The sequence below is a fragment of the Anolis carolinensis genome, chromosome 1 (genome assembly GCF_035594765.1).
Source record: "Anolis carolinensis isolate JA03-04 chromosome 1, rAnoCar3.1.pri, whole genome shotgun sequence".
NCBI lineage: Eukaryota > Metazoa > Chordata > Lepidosauria > Squamata > Dactyloidae > Anolis > Anolis carolinensis.
In genome coordinates, this window is record NC_085841.1 from 328,859,595 (window position 1) to 328,874,918 (window position 15,324).

The window sequence follows — 15,324 nt, forward strand, 5'->3', positions numbered from 1 at the left end:
AGATAGATAAACCTTCCTTGCTTAGTTTCTCCTTGCCTCACAACCTCTGAGGATGCCTGCCATAGATGTAGGCGAAACGTCAGGAAAGAATACTTCTGGAACATGGCTAGACAGGCCGGAAAACATACAACAACACAACAATGCCCTCTTCTCTTCCCTTCCCCTCCCTGCCTGGAGGCCACTCACTCCCTGTCGGAAGGGTCCTGCTCCGTAGTCTCCTCCTCCTCTTCTTCCTCCTCCTCCTCTTCTCATTCTTCTTCTTCCTCCTCCTCATCCTCTTCTTCTTCCTCTTCTCCTTCCTCCTCCTCCTCCTCCTCCCTCCCCAGCGCCGTTCCCCGCCAACCCCTTCGTCTTTTGGGGCATCCCTAATCGCGGCCGGCCCCTGTGATTGGCTGCGGGGCTCTGACCCCACTCGGGCGGGTATAAAAGGCGCCCTGAGGCGGGGGCTGCCCGGCATTATTCCCGGAGGCCGGCACCAGGCAGCAGCGGCGGCATGACGGGCAAAGCGGGGGACGCGCTGGCCCACGCCAGCCTCCCCGCCAAGAGCAAGGCCCCCGAGGAAGGCGACCCCCCGCCGCCCTCCTCCACCCACGCGGGGAGCCAGGCAGGAGCCCCCAAGCCGCCCCCCTCGGGCCCCGCCGCGGCGCCGCGCTGCACGGGCTTCGGCATCCAGGAGATCCTGGGCTTGAACAAGGAGCCCTCGCAGGCGCTTCCTCCCGTCCCTTCTCCTCAGCACCAGCACCAGCACCAGGCCGCTCTGCTGCCGCCCCAATCCCGCGGCGCCCTGGACGCCTTGCCAGCGGGGCACCTGCTCTCGGCGCGGGCGGTGGGCGGCGTGGGCCTGGGCCTGCTCAGCGCCGCCGGGGGCCTCCCGGGCTTCTACGCGCAGCCCACCTTCCTCGAGGTCTTGGCCGACCCGCCCGGGGTCCACCTGCAGCCCCTGGGGAGGGGGCCGGCCCCCAGGATGGACGCCGGACAGACCGCCAGCTCAGGTAGACGGACCCGCGAACGCAGAGAGAGAAAGAAAGGAGTTCAGCAGCCCGGGATGGAGGAAAAGTCGCTGCGGGGCAGACCCTGCCCTGGGAAAAGAAAACCCTGGAAACCAGGCGATGGCGGTGACAGAAAACACAGAGACCGGATGCTTTCGTGGGAGTTTGTTGCCTGCCTGTTCGAATTAAGCAGTCAGGGCCCTTCCACACAGCCATATAACCCAGAATATCAAGGCAGAAAATCCCACAATATCTGCTTTGAGAGGGGTTATCTGAGTCCACATTGCCATACATTCCAAAGCAGAAAATGTGGGATTTTTAACACACTTCGCCCCGGTGGCGAAGTGGGTTAAAGCACTGAGCTGCTGAACTTGCAGACCGAAAGGTCCCAGGTTCAAATCCCGGCAGTGGAGTGAGCGCCCGCTGTCAGCTCTAGCTTCTGCCAACCTAGCAGTTCGAAAACATGCCAATGTGAGTAGATCAATAGATACCACTCCGGCGGGAAGGTAACGGCGCTCCATGCAGTCATGCCGGCCACATGACCTTGGAGGTGTCTACGGACTATGCCGGCTCTTCCTCTTAGAAATTGAGATGAGCACCAACCTCCAGAGTCGGTCACGACTGGACTTAACATCAGGGGGAACCTTTACCTTTACCTTATGCAGCTGTGTGGAAGGAGCCTCAGTGGAAGCTAGTTTGCTGTGAGTTTTCCCGCGCTGTATAGCCATGTTCCAGAAGCATTTTCTCCTGACGTTTCGCCTGCATCTATGACAATCATCCTCAGAGGTTGTGAGGTCTGTTGGAAACTAGGCAAGTGGGGTTTTATATATCAAGGTGGGAGAAAGAACTCTTGACTGCTTGAGGCAAGTGTGAATGTTGCTATTGGTCACCTTGATTAGCTATGGCAGCTTCAAAGCCTGGCTGATTCCTGCCTGGGGGGAATCCTTTTTTTGGGAGGAGTTAACTGGCTCTGATTGTTTCATGTCTGGAATTCCCGTTTTCAGAGTGTTGCTCCTTATTTACTGTCCTGATTTCAGAGGCATTTTTTAAACACCGGTATCCAGATTTTATTCATTTTCATGGTTCCCTCCCTTCTGTTGACTAACTCAACCAGAGAAGCCAGCCATAGCCCAGCACTTGATGAACCAACCTGGACACAGGAAATTAATTGAGAACACAGAAATGCTGGACCACTCTAACAACCACTATGTCAGGCTACACAGAGAAACGTTGAAATCCACAAGCATGTGGACAATTTCAACAGAAAGGAGGAAAGCATGAAAATAAGCAAAATCTGGCTCCCAGTATTAAAAAAACCTCTAAACCAGGACAGTAAATAAAGAGCAACACTCAAAATCAGGGGAATTCCAGGCATGAAACAATCAGGGATAGCTTACGCATCTCAACAAAGGATCCCCCCAGGAAGGAATCAGCTAAGCTTTGAAGCTGCAAGGCTTTTCAATGCTAATCAAGGTGATTAATTGCAACATTCACACTTGCATCCAACAGACCAAGAATTTTTTCTCCCACCCTGGACATTCCACGGATATATAAACCTCCCTTATTTTGTTTCCAACAAATCTGTCAGCCTCTGAGAATGTCTGACATAGATGTGGGCGAAACGTCGGGAGAGAATGCTTCTGTAACATGATCATATAGCCCGGAAAAACTCAGGGCAACCCAGTGATTCCGGCCATGAAAGCCTTCGACAACACAGTGGAAGCTAGCTTTGAAATATAGATGGGGCCGGAGAGAGGAGGAAGACCCCTGATCTCCTTTTCGTAGGTCAGGCCACTCCACCCCCAATCGAATTGGTGTTTCTTCTACGCTTAAGCGACTGAGGGGGAAAAGGAAAGGGCCTGAGGCTGTGAGGAATGGTGGGAATTGAAGTCCAAAACACTTGGAAGGCCTAAGTTTGCCCATGCCTGATCTACATCCACCGTTTAATGCACTTCGAAGCTAGCTCCCAACTGCAGTGGCCAGGCAACCAACTCCCACCAAAGCCAGCATGTTGCTTGTGGTTTGTGTCATCACCACCCGGACCTCCAGCTGGTTCCAGGATTCCCTAGGTCATCTTCTGCATCGCAAAAACTACTTTCTCCAGTACTGGTTTGAAACTGCCTTAAATGCCCAGTGTAGATGAGGCCTCGAGCATGACGCTTGCTCTCCCCGAAGCGTTCATCTGTCAATCTCTCCCTCCCAAATGAATGCTAACGAGTGAGTGATCTTCGCCCCGGGGGGAAAAAAAGGGGGAGATAACGAAGTGATAGGATCTAAGGGAGGCACGAGCCCAACAATCTGGAATCTAGAGGGTTGTTTTTTATTATGTTTTGGGGATAAAGAATTACAACGAAATCGGAATCAGAGAAGCAGTAAGATAAATCACAATTAAAAATGAATTCAGAGAAATAAACCCTTACTCCTTATAATGGGAGAGGAGGATAAACCAGTTGCTTTTTTAAGGTGTCGAAGGCATCCGTGCCTTTTTTGTTTTGTTTTGAACCGCCATTTACATCTAAATGCTTTGTTTAGGGTCATAGCATGTGTGTGTATGTGCCTTGGAGTCGCGTGAATCCCACAGGGTTTTTCCTAGGCAAGGAAAATTCATTCTGAGGTGGGTTTGTCCCTTCAATTTCCCCCAAATATAGCCTACTAGAGAATGAGAATGAACCATACGTTATATCTATAATGTCTGGAGTTTCAGCACTATGTCTAAGATGAGTGAAATGCAGAGAGGAGGAGAACCTCTTTTTCCAAACTCATCGGTCAAAGAATGGAACTTAAGGTTTGCCTAGACCAGGGCTTCTTAAAACTTTTCCCACTCGCGACCCCTTTCCGCCCGATAAATATTTACATGACCTCAAGTATATTAGCTATATAAAATAGGTCTAAAACTTTTTCTGAACATAAATCAGCATTTGCAAGGCTTGCTAAACAGGCTGACTTTCTGGGTTGCTGTGAGTTTTCCCTGCTGTACGGCCATGTCCCAGAAGCATTCTCTCCTGATGTTTCGCCCACATCTATGGCAGGCATCCTCAGAGGTTGGGAGGTCTGTTGGAATCTAGGCAATTAGGGTTTATATATCTGTGGAAAGTCCAGGGTGGGAGAAAGAACTCTTGTCTGTTGGATGCAAGTGTGAATGTTGCAATTAATCACCTTGATTAGCATTGAAAAGCCTTGCAGCTTTAAAGCCTGGCTGATTCCTGCTTGGTGGAAATTCTTTGTTGAAGCCGTTGAAATCCACAAGCATGTGGACAATTTCAACAGAAAGGAGGAAACCATGAAAATGAACAAAATCTGGCTACACGTTTTTTTAAAAAACTCTAAAATCAGGACAGTAAATAAATAACAAGACTCTGAAATCGGGAATTTCAGTCATGAAACAATCAGACCCCCCCAACAAAGGATTCCCCCAGGCAGCAGGCAGCCAGGCTTCGAAGCTGCAAGGCTTTTCAGTGCTAATCAAGTTGATTAATTGCAACATTCACACTGGCCTTCAACATACAACATTTCTTTCTCCCACCCTGGACTTTCCACAAATATATAAACCTGCCTAGTTTCCAATATACCTCACAGCCTCTGAGGATGCCTGCCATAGATGTGGGCGAAACATCAGGACAGAATTCTTCTGGGACATGGCCAATACAGCTCAGGAAATTCACAGCAACCTAAGGAACTTAAGGCTTGTCTAGACCAGGGCTTAAACCTTTTCTCACTCACCCCTTTCCCGCCCGAGAAATGTTTACATGCTTTATAGGTATAAAAATCAAATCAAAATCAAACATTTGCTGAAGATAAATCGGCATTTGCAAGGTTTGCTTAAACAGGCTGACTTTTATTTTTTGTGGAGTTCAGCTGAAGCATTTTCTGCAGAGTAAACACTGCACTGTTGTTGCTAACAGCTTTGATGGCTTTCAGAAACCGTTGTGTTGCCAAATTTTCGTGACTCCAACACGAAAATGGGCTCGGGGGACCCCATTTGGGATCCAGACATACCTGAGCCCAGGAAAGCTCCAAGCCCTAATATCCCTTCCCAAAAGGTCTTTGCCCGTCTCCACCGTTGCCTCGCTTTATTTCCCCCTCCAGATTCCGAAGATGTCTCCTCCAGCGACCGGAAAATGTCCAAATCCTCCTTAAACCAGAGCAAGAAGCGGAAGAAGAGGCGGCATAGGTAAGGCCTTTTTTGGAGCCGGATTGCGGCGGTGGGGAGTCTTGTTTGGGGTGAATTTGCACCAGGCATAGGCAAATTTTGGCCTTCCAGGTGTTTCGGACTTCAACTCCCACAATTCCTAGCCTGAGGCCAGGAATTGTGGGAGTTGAAGTCCAAAACACCTGGAGAACCGAAGTTTGCCCATGCCTGAATAGGGTTAAGGCTCTTTCCCGTCACTTTAGCTCCCATTGCTCAATGCTTTATGGGATCCTAGAAGCTGTTTTATAACGTCCTTAGCATCCTCTGTCAAACAAGGCTGGAGTTTCATCCAACGACAACCCCTTGGGTTCCATAGTTCTCAGCCGTGGCAATTCAAGTGGCTTCAAAGTGCATTATTTCTACGGTGTGCATTCAGTTTGCAGCAGCAGGCAGCCTTGGGATTCTGGTTTCAATACGGAATACGGATCGCATCTCTGTCTGTGTTATTGGGGCAGGAAGGCGGAGAGGAGAACAGATCCTGTTCGCCAGAGATACAAGTTTGGAAGGCAAGGGAGAAATCTGAAATCTAATGCAGTTTGACACCACTTTAACTGCTCTGGAATCAAGGTTTTTCAGCCAAAGGGATACTGGCGCCTCACCAAATTCCTGATAGGGAAAGCTACCCTAAAATAGAGCAGAGCATCCAAAAATCAAGCAGGATACAAAAAGTTGAGTTATTCAGCTCATTAGCCAGCAGAGCGTGAGGTGCCCTGTGATGTGACTGTAAAGAATTCAGAGCTTAGGTAAATGCAGAGTCCAATCTTAATCACAAAAGGTTTATTTACAATAATACAGAATAACTGCATTTCTTAATAAGCAGAGAACTGGGTCTGGGCTACTCTAAACACGCATCTCTTATAAGGTTTCAAGTGGGGACATACAGGGCCATAGCCAGAAAAGAAATTTCGAGGTTCGGGTTGAAACTTTTTTTAACGAATCATGAAGAATCGTTCCACAACGCTAAGTAATTTAGAAATCAGGCTTCAGCGATCAGCTTTAGTGGGACACTTAAGACAGAATACACTTCAGTGGACACTCACGTTGATTTGGTTAACCAGTTAAAATGCCAAATAATGTAGAAATCAGGCTCCATGGATAAACTTCATTGACACTCAAGACAGATAAACTTCAGTGGACACTCATGGGGATTTAGTTAACAAGTTAAAATTCGTGAGTAAACCAGGTTATTTTTTAACCCGAAAAATTTCGGGGGGGGGGATTGAATTCCTAACACCTCCCCCCCCCTATATCCTTGGCTCATACTCTCCATACTAAGATGAACTGAAGTCAGATTTTAAAAAGGCTTGCAGTAGAAAAGTATCCGTTCTACACAACCAATCAGACTGAGAGTAGAAACAGAGAGGAGAGAAGAAATAGACACATTCACAACTGTCATAAGGGAGACATGGGGGAAGGGAAAGCCTTAGCTTATTCTAAGCTAACTAAAACTGTTCCTCATTGAGGGCTTGAGCAGTGTGGGGTTGAATCCCAACAGTTCCAAATCCCAGGACTGAGCCATGGCAGTCAAAGTGCTTCATATGCATTAGTTCTGCAGTGTAGATGTTCCCCAAGCCCTCCAGTAACAACAGCAGCAGCAACAACACTGTGTCGACTGGAGGGAAGAGATGTATCGCCAGCACCTCTCCCAGCTCCACTTGGTGCGTTGCTTTGTGCCTTAGAAATACAAATAAACTAAGGATAAGAGCCGGAGAGAGGCCCCTGCTTTTCCCTCCTCTTGGCTGATCTGTGCGTCTGTCCTCGGCCACTTTCCCTTCTTCCCAGCCAGTCTCCTTCCCAGGGAGATCCTGTAATCCTTGCCGCCCTTCACCTCGGAGATCCGTGTTATCCTAGAAGCCCGGACCGGGTTGGAGAGAGATTTCAACGAGAAACTGGGTTCCCTCCTTTTCTTTTCTTTTCTTTTATTTCGTTGGTCTTGAAAAAAAATGGCCTGGCTTGCTACACAGGCTGACTTTCCTTTTTGTGGAGTTCAGCTGAAGCATCCACTGTCAACGCTGCAATCTGGATTCTTTTGTAAAGCTGTTTTTAATCAGAGTTACAAAACGCCTCCTATATAAAAATGGCCTTTTTGGCATCTCCTCCTTTTTTTTTTTTTAAAAAAGGATAGGATTCGTCGGGTTATCCTGGGTGATTGTCGGATGGATTTAATTCCGTCCCCCTCCGTGCTTTCTCTGAGTAGCAATTTCAAGAGTCCTGCCAACTGACAGAACAGTTTGGGAAGAGGAGATGGAGGAAAGACAGACAGGCAGGCAGGCAGGAGAAAGGGGCCCGAAATGGGGTCTCCTTGGTGGAGCCTCAGGGGCAACCTTGGCCCTGTCCTTTGGCCGTCCATCTTCAGGGCGGGTCTTCCCAAAATGAAGATGGCATCGAAATCCCAGCGGGTTTCACTGATGCCAGGAGGGAAAATCTCTCCAAAGGATGTCATGAGGAATGTCTTGTCTTTCGGAGACAAAGGGACTCTCTGCTATGGGAAGGTTTTGCGGGGAAATAATTATCAAGTCACTTTTGAGGATGTGGTTGGCACAAATGCAAAGGGATCGATTGGGCAATTTCCAGTCATCATGGAAAACCTATCGCTCCCCATTCTTCTTCGGTGTGTCGCTAGTTGAAATGGGGACAAGAACTTCCAGGATTCGGTTCATCATTTAAATCAAGATTAGATTTGGAAGCGATTTTGTATTTGGTTGCTGTGAGTTTTCCGGGCGGTATGGCCATGTTCCAGAAGCATTCTCTCCTGACGTTTCACCCACATCTATGGCAGCCATCCTCAAAGTTGTGAGATATTGGAAACTAGGCAATTGGGGTTTATATATCTCTGGAAGGTCCAGGGTGGGAGAAAGGACTTTTGTCTGCCTGAGGCAAGTGTGAATGTTGCAATTGGCCAGCTTGATTTGCATTGAATAGCCCAATTTTGTACTGGGGAAATTGTATCAAAATCTGAGAACTCAGATGTTCTTTGTATGAACAATTCTGTCTGATTAATTTTGTGTCATTTATCTGATCTAGTCCTTTCTGTTTTAATGCTGACAGGGATTTCAAAAACCTTAATGAATCTGTTTAGTTATTATTATTCATTTTATTTAGTATTTTTATATACCACTTTTCTCACCCCTGGGGGGAATCAAGGCAGTTCACAACATATTAATGGCAAGAATTCAATGCCAACATAAATATAATAAAATAAAATCACAATAACTAAACACTGACATATAACTATGAATTAGAAACATTGCAACCATTAAACATAGGCATATACAACATGCAAACACTAAGACAAAGCATTAAAACATCCTAATATAAATATTAAAATCACATGATTTAGAACCACCTCTTTTATTTTTAGAAAATGACTTAGTATATTATTTTCGTCCTCTTTTGAAGCTCTGTTTCTGTAGTGCGAGCAGGTGTGGTTTCATATTTGTTTGGGTTATATTGATATGCTAGTGTATATTTGGGCACACAGAGATCTGATGAACATATTGGAAGGCAGACTGCTTCCAAGGTACCTTCCTCATAGAAAGGCTTCCATGCTTCAGAAACTGGATGCAGAAAATGCTCATTCAGGTTGGCACTGCAGCGTGACAGGATCATGAGTGATATTTGCATACCTTCTCATCTACAGACATTATTCTCCTCCTCCTTGTGCTTTCATGTATCTGATGTCTGATGCTACTGTTGATGTGTTTGTAAAGTGAGAAGGATTTGTTTAGTTTGGGTATTTAAACCTAGAATAAGCGTGCTCTTAGTATACAGGTCCTCATAGATTTTACTAGGTCAGGGATTTTATACGAATTAGCAGATTAGGAGGAATGGATCATTTTCTCAATGTTAGGGAAAAGGAGTTAAGGACAGTGTTATTCACTATGGGTTGAAATACCTACAGTCTGCTTAGTGTGCACTAGTGGAGAAAGATTCCCATTTGGAAAATGCTGATTTCATTGCTTTATTGCAATAACAACAAATTGCAGAAAAACAAATAATATATTTACTCTTTAACTATAAGGGAAAGAAACTTATGTTTCTCCATTTCAAGACATGGTTTTGAAACCAATTTTGCAAAATTAAAAGCCACTTAACATAGATCCACACTGATGGATTTGAAAGGAGCAAATTTGCCAAATAAGGAACTTTGGGAAATTTTGCTTCAACTCTATGGGATTATAAAGGACATTTCCTAGAAGGAAGTTATTGCTAGTTCTAATTTGGAAGTTATTTTAAAATTAATTTCAAACTAGTCTGTTATTATTAATTATGATTGCAGACGCTTAAACTGTAATAATAGCTGTAGTTTAAGGTACTGCATGAGCCAACTGCTTTTATTGATATTATGTTAATCTATTGCAAAAGACTGGCTTGAAAAAAAGAAAAACAAGGAGTCAATGCAAAATCTTGTAGAATGGAAACATTGTTTAATTGTTTTAAGACAGCAGAGAGGGCATTGCTATATGGTATTTTGACACTGCTCAGAGAGATAGTGTGGACCAATAATTATCTGTTCCTTTAAATAAATCATATATGTGTGTGTGTGTATGTGTGTGTGAGAGAGAGAGATCAACTTAATTTCACATTCCAGTTACAACACATTTTTTGCAAGAATGCTTCATTGATTGCAAATGAATTTACATCTAAATAGGGCTGTTTAGGATCACAGTATACCTAAATAAAACTATATTCTATTTACACAGCATATATAAAGAGATCTACACATAGTTCATGTTTGCCACTATGGAATAAGGATAAAACTACACTGACTTATTGGTTTTAACTCAGATGTTAAGGGTGATACTATTTGTGTTTTTTGCATTGTATTTTATATGAAATAGTGGTTTCCCAGCACCCATTTAAATTTTTTACATGTTTCTGTTAAAATTGGGCTGGGCTTTCTGAGAGTGTTATTGAAAATTAACAAGAGAAAAAAAACACAGCTGTGTAATTAGTTGCTACAATAATGAGATGCTCATAAGAGTTGCCTGTTGCTTTTGAGCCACCCCATTTCTCCATTTGTTATCATTTTTCTTCCACCTAATCTTTTGATTTATGAGTATATTTTATAGACCGTCCTCAGTCAAGATCGCATTTAGCCCAATGCCACAGTTTTACTATTCAAGTTAATTACAGTAGAGTCTCACTTATCCAAGCTAAACGGGCTAGCAGAAGCTTGGATAAGCAAATATCTTGGATAATAAGGAGGGATTAAGGAAAAGCCTATTCAACATCAAATTAGGCTATGATTTTACAAATTAAGCACCAAAACATCATGTTATACAACAAATTTGACAGAAAAAGTTGTTCGATACGCAGTAATGTTTTGTTGTAATTACTGTATTTACAAATTTAGCACCAAAATATCACGATATATTGAAAACATTGATACAAAAATGGCTTGGATTATCCAGAGGTTTGGATAAGTGAGGCTTGGATAAGTGAGACTCTACTGTAATTGGAAACTGCTTCTCAATTTAGAACAAGAACTGTTCACACTTCCTTCAACCTATGTGGGGCAGACTTCAAAATAAACAAGGGTTGCTGTGAGTTTTCCAGGCTGTATGGCCATGTTCCAGAAGCATTATCTCCTGACATTTTGCCCACATCTATGGCAGGGATCCTCAGAGGTTGTGAGGTTTGTTGGAAACGAGGCAAGTGGGGTTTATATATCTGTGGAATGTCCAGGGTGGGAGAAAGAACTCTTGTCTGTTTGAGGCAAGTGTGAATGTTGCAATTGGCCACCTTGATTAGCATTGAATCACCTTGCAATTTCAAAGCCTGACTGAATCCTGCTTGGGGGAATCTTTTGTTGGGAGGTGTTAGCTGGCCCTGATTGTTTCCTGTCTGGAATTAGGCCAATTGCAACATTCACACTTGTCTCAAGCAGACAAGAGTTCTTTCTCCCATCCCGGACATTTCACAGATATATAAACCTATTTGCCTTGTTTCCAACAGACCTCACAACCTCTGAGGATCCCTGCCATAGATGTGGGCAAACAATCAGGAGATAATGCTTCTGGAATATGGCCATATAGCCTGGAAAACTCACAGCAACTCTGTGATTCTGGCCATGAAAGCCTTTGACAACACAAGAGAAGAATAATTTAGCAGAGGACTTTTCATTGCCATATTTATTGGGTATTTTATACAAATGTTATCTCTTCCTCCTCACTGTTTATATAATCACTCTTTTGTAAATATGATTCTCTTTCTTGGCTCTTTCTTTGGTCTTCTACTGTTTTAAAGTGGTGTGACAGTTTAATATTTTAATTTATTTTCATCAATGGGTTCTACTCTGTTTAGGACAATCTTCACATCTTATCAACTGGAGGAACTGGAAAAAGCCTTCAATGAGGCCCATTATCCTGATGTATACGCAAGGGAGATGCTGGCTATGAAAACAGAACTTCCTGAAGATAGGATACAGGTAATCATACTATTGTACACCTGGCAGTAAATAGACATTAATGTTCCTTTTAACACACCTTCCTTTCTTCAAAAAAGGACAACCATTCTCTTTAAGACTAAAGCCGTTTTCTAAGGGCTTCTCCTCTAAATTTCACCAAAGCTAATTTTCAATTGTCAATGAGATGATAATTCTGAATTGGCGTGCTTTGTTTTTGTTTGAAGTTGCACTGGCTGCTGCTGATTGTATTCATAGATTATTTATACAGTAAGATATATTTCTTTATTCAATTTATTTATATCCTGCCTTCTTCCTAGCAGAGGACTCAAGGCAGCAGAAAAACTATTAATGGCATTTAAGCTAGAAAAAAATAATAAACAGAGACAGTGTTTAACAAAGACTAAAATGGTCAGACCTGAAGTGCCATGAATACAGAAGGCTCAGAGACTGTGCATATTTTTCAGAACTGATTTAAATTCAAGCAGAAAGAGAGTGAAGAACCACAGAACATATGAAGAGCCATACTGGATTAAGCCAAAGTCCTTTTTAGTTCTGTTCCCAGAGTGGCTAACCAATGGCTTTTAGGAAGCAAAAAACCAACTGTTATTTGGAGAAGCTTTTTTTCCCCAAATAGGGATAATATGTACCCATCATAATTACTTGTAATCAGTAACCTTATTATCTGGGTTGTTGTGGGTTTTTCAGGCTGTATGGCCATGTTTCAGAAGCATTCTTTCCTGATGTTTCACAAGCATGTGGACAATTTCAACAGAAAGGAGGAAACCATGAAAATGAACAAAATCTGGCTACCAGTATTAAAAAACTCAAAAATCAGGACAATAAATAAAATACACCACTAACAAAACAGAGGAATTTCAGGCATGAATCAATCAGGGCTAGCTCCCAACAAAGTATTCCCCCAGGCAGGAAGCAGCCAGAGCTTGAAGCTGAAAGGCTATTCAATGCTAATCAAGGTGGCCAATTGCAACATTCACACCTGCCTCAAACAGACAAGAATTCTTTCTCCCACCCTAACTTTCCACAGATATGTAAACCCCATTTACCTAGTTTCTAACAAATCTCACAACCTATGAGGATGCCTGCCTTAGATGGAGGTGAAACATCAGGAGAGAATGCTTCTGGAACATGGCCATACAGCCCGGAAAACTCACAGTGATTCTGGCCATGAAAACCTTCGGCAACCTTATTATCTGTTTGGAATATTTAAATCATCATCACCATCTTAGCATTAGTAAACAAAAATATTTCCATGAAATGCACTCCTTGGGATATTTCACACCACAAAATTATAATGCTAAGATTCCACTTTAACTGCCATGGTTCCATACTATGGAATCTGCAGTATAGGGAGAGCTCTAGTTCTCACCATCAAAAATCTCCAAAATGCTATGAGATGCATACATGTCATTTAATATGGAATCATAGTGTTATAATCACATAGTGAGTCCATAGTTAACCCCGTTCATTTCAGCATATAATTTGTGCATGAGTGGAGAAATAATTGTACAACAATTAGGAGTCAGAAATCTATTTTTTTCATGCAAAGATTCAAAGTAGGAGTCCTTCTACACTGCTGGATTAATGCAATTTGACATCACTTGAATTACCACATCTCAATGTTATGGAATTCTGGGTTTGTAGTTTGGTGAGGCACCAACACTCTTTGGAAAAGAAAGCTAAAAACCTGTAGAACTATAACTCCCATGACATCCTAGCATTGGGTCATGACAGTTCAAATGGTGTCAAATATCATTAATTCAACACTGTAGATCAGGCATGGGCAAACTTTGTCCCTCCAGGTGTTTTGGACTTCAATTCCCACAATTCCTGGCCTCAGGTCCTTTCCTTTCCCCCCTCAGCCACTTAAGCGGCTGAGGGGGAAAAGGAAGGGACCTGAGGCCAGGAATTGTGGGAGTTGAAGTCCAAAACACCTGGAAGGCCAAAGTTTGCCCATGCCTGGACTAGGACATGGAGGAATGGATTAAAATAGCAGGAGAAGAGATTCTACCTAAACATTAGGAAGAACCTTCTGATGGTAAGAACTGCTTGACAGTGGAATATGCTGTCTCCTTCGAGTATGGTGGGGTCTCCTTCTCTGGATGGCCATCTGTCAGGGATGCTTTGATTGTGAGTTCCTCAACCACAGGGGGTTGGATTGGATGTTCCTTGCGCTCTCTTCCAACTCTATGATTCTATGGGACTTGGTGGTCTCTCATCTATAGGGTTAAAGATGATTGACAGCAATTGACAACAACATATGGTAGTATTTCAGACAGCATATTTTAAGAAGCATAATGAAAGTGTGTCTCCTGTTTTGGCAACACTTAGACTCTTCCAAAGTTTCTCTGACCACCCCCCCCTCCCCACACACACAATCCTTATAACTTTGAGAAAAGAAGTCAGCACCTAAAAGCTTTCAGGAATTGTGATTTTGTGTTTTAGGCGGCTGGTGGGTCCCAATGTCATCCACCTTAAAAAATGAACCCAGATGTTGGCTGGAAGCCATCTGCACTGTTGATTTCCCCCCACACTATTTTTCAACCTACTGGAGCCTGTAAATGGTTCTGGAAAGCTGAAATTGCTCCCTTTTCCCACTCTTCTAATCCCAGAGTGCATTACTAGGTATGCTGTAGAAACAAAATGTTGGTGGCATAGGAGATCAAGCAGTGGAGTAGGTATCCTTGTGATCATAATTGAAGACAGACAGGCCCCTTCTACGCCGTGATTATAATCCACATTATTTGCTTTGAACTGGATTATATGTGTCTACACTGCCATATAATCCACTTCAAAGCAGATGATCTGGATTTTATATGGCAGTGTAGAAGGGATCACAGGCAGACCTTTCCTTATGTGCAGACTGCTGATAGTTGCCTGAGAGAGAAAAAACATTTATAGACCACACTTAAAATTACAAAATTAGTTTTATAGTTGTTTGGATCCTCAGCTAGATTTTTCTCTCAGAGGGGTCTTAAAGCTTTATATAGATTTTGTTTCACATACAGGGAACATAAAAATGAATACAAAATGAAATAACTGACTAATGCATCTATCTATCTATCTATCTATCTATCTATCTATCTATCTATCTATCTAGCAACTTTGCAAATGCAGATACAAATACAACTCACATGCATATATGCAGATTTACATAGAAGACTAAAAACCCTGTCATTAGTACCTATATTTATATGTGGATGAATCCATGTTGTATGGAGAAACATTCAGTCATGTGAACCACAGCTACAGTTTTAAATAACAATGGTAAGATTTAAAGCTTAGAAATACAGTAGAGTCTCACTTATCCAAGCTAAACAGGCCGGCAGAAGCTTGGATAAGCGAATATCTTGGATAATAAGGAGGGATTAAGGAAAAGCCTATTAAACATCAAATTAGGTTATGATTTTACAAATTAAGCACCAAAACATCATGTTTTACAACAAATTTGATAGAAAAAGCAGTTCAATACGCAGTAATGTTATGTTGTAATTACTGTATTTATGAATTTAGCACCAAAATATCATGATATATTGAAAACATTGACTACAAAAATGGCTTGGATAATCCAGAAACTTGGATAAGCAAGGCTTGGATAAGTGAGACTCTACTGTATTCCTTTTCTGAATTACAGCACCGAGAACCTTCCACCAGTATAAGTCAGTGGCCATGCTGACTAGCTAATTCTGAGATCTATGATCTAAAGAAGGAAGTTTTCC

The 15,324-nt window shown here is 43.0% G+C and overlaps 1 protein-coding gene across 3 annotated transcripts in view; it reads left to right on the forward strand.

Annotated features, from left to right (window-relative positions):
* The first annotated feature begins 405 nt into the window (after positions 1 to 405).
* vsx2 (visual system homeobox 2) overlaps positions 406 to 15,324 on the forward strand; it is a 37,951-nt gene continuing 23,032 nt past the window's right edge. The window contains exons 1-3 of one of the 3 annotated variants that reach the window (XM_062968307.1): positions 406 to 992; positions 5,076 to 5,160; positions 11,485 to 11,608. In XM_062968307.1, the coding sequence (XP_062824377.1) occupies positions 494 to 992; positions 5,076 to 5,160; positions 11,485 to 11,608 (708 nt within the window). In that variant the 5' untranslated portion in view covers positions 406 to 493. The remainder of the gene's footprint in view (positions 993 to 5,075; positions 5,161 to 11,484; positions 11,609 to 15,324) is intronic. The other 2 variants (XM_008125320.2, XM_003214453.3) reach the window with 2 other exon arrangements.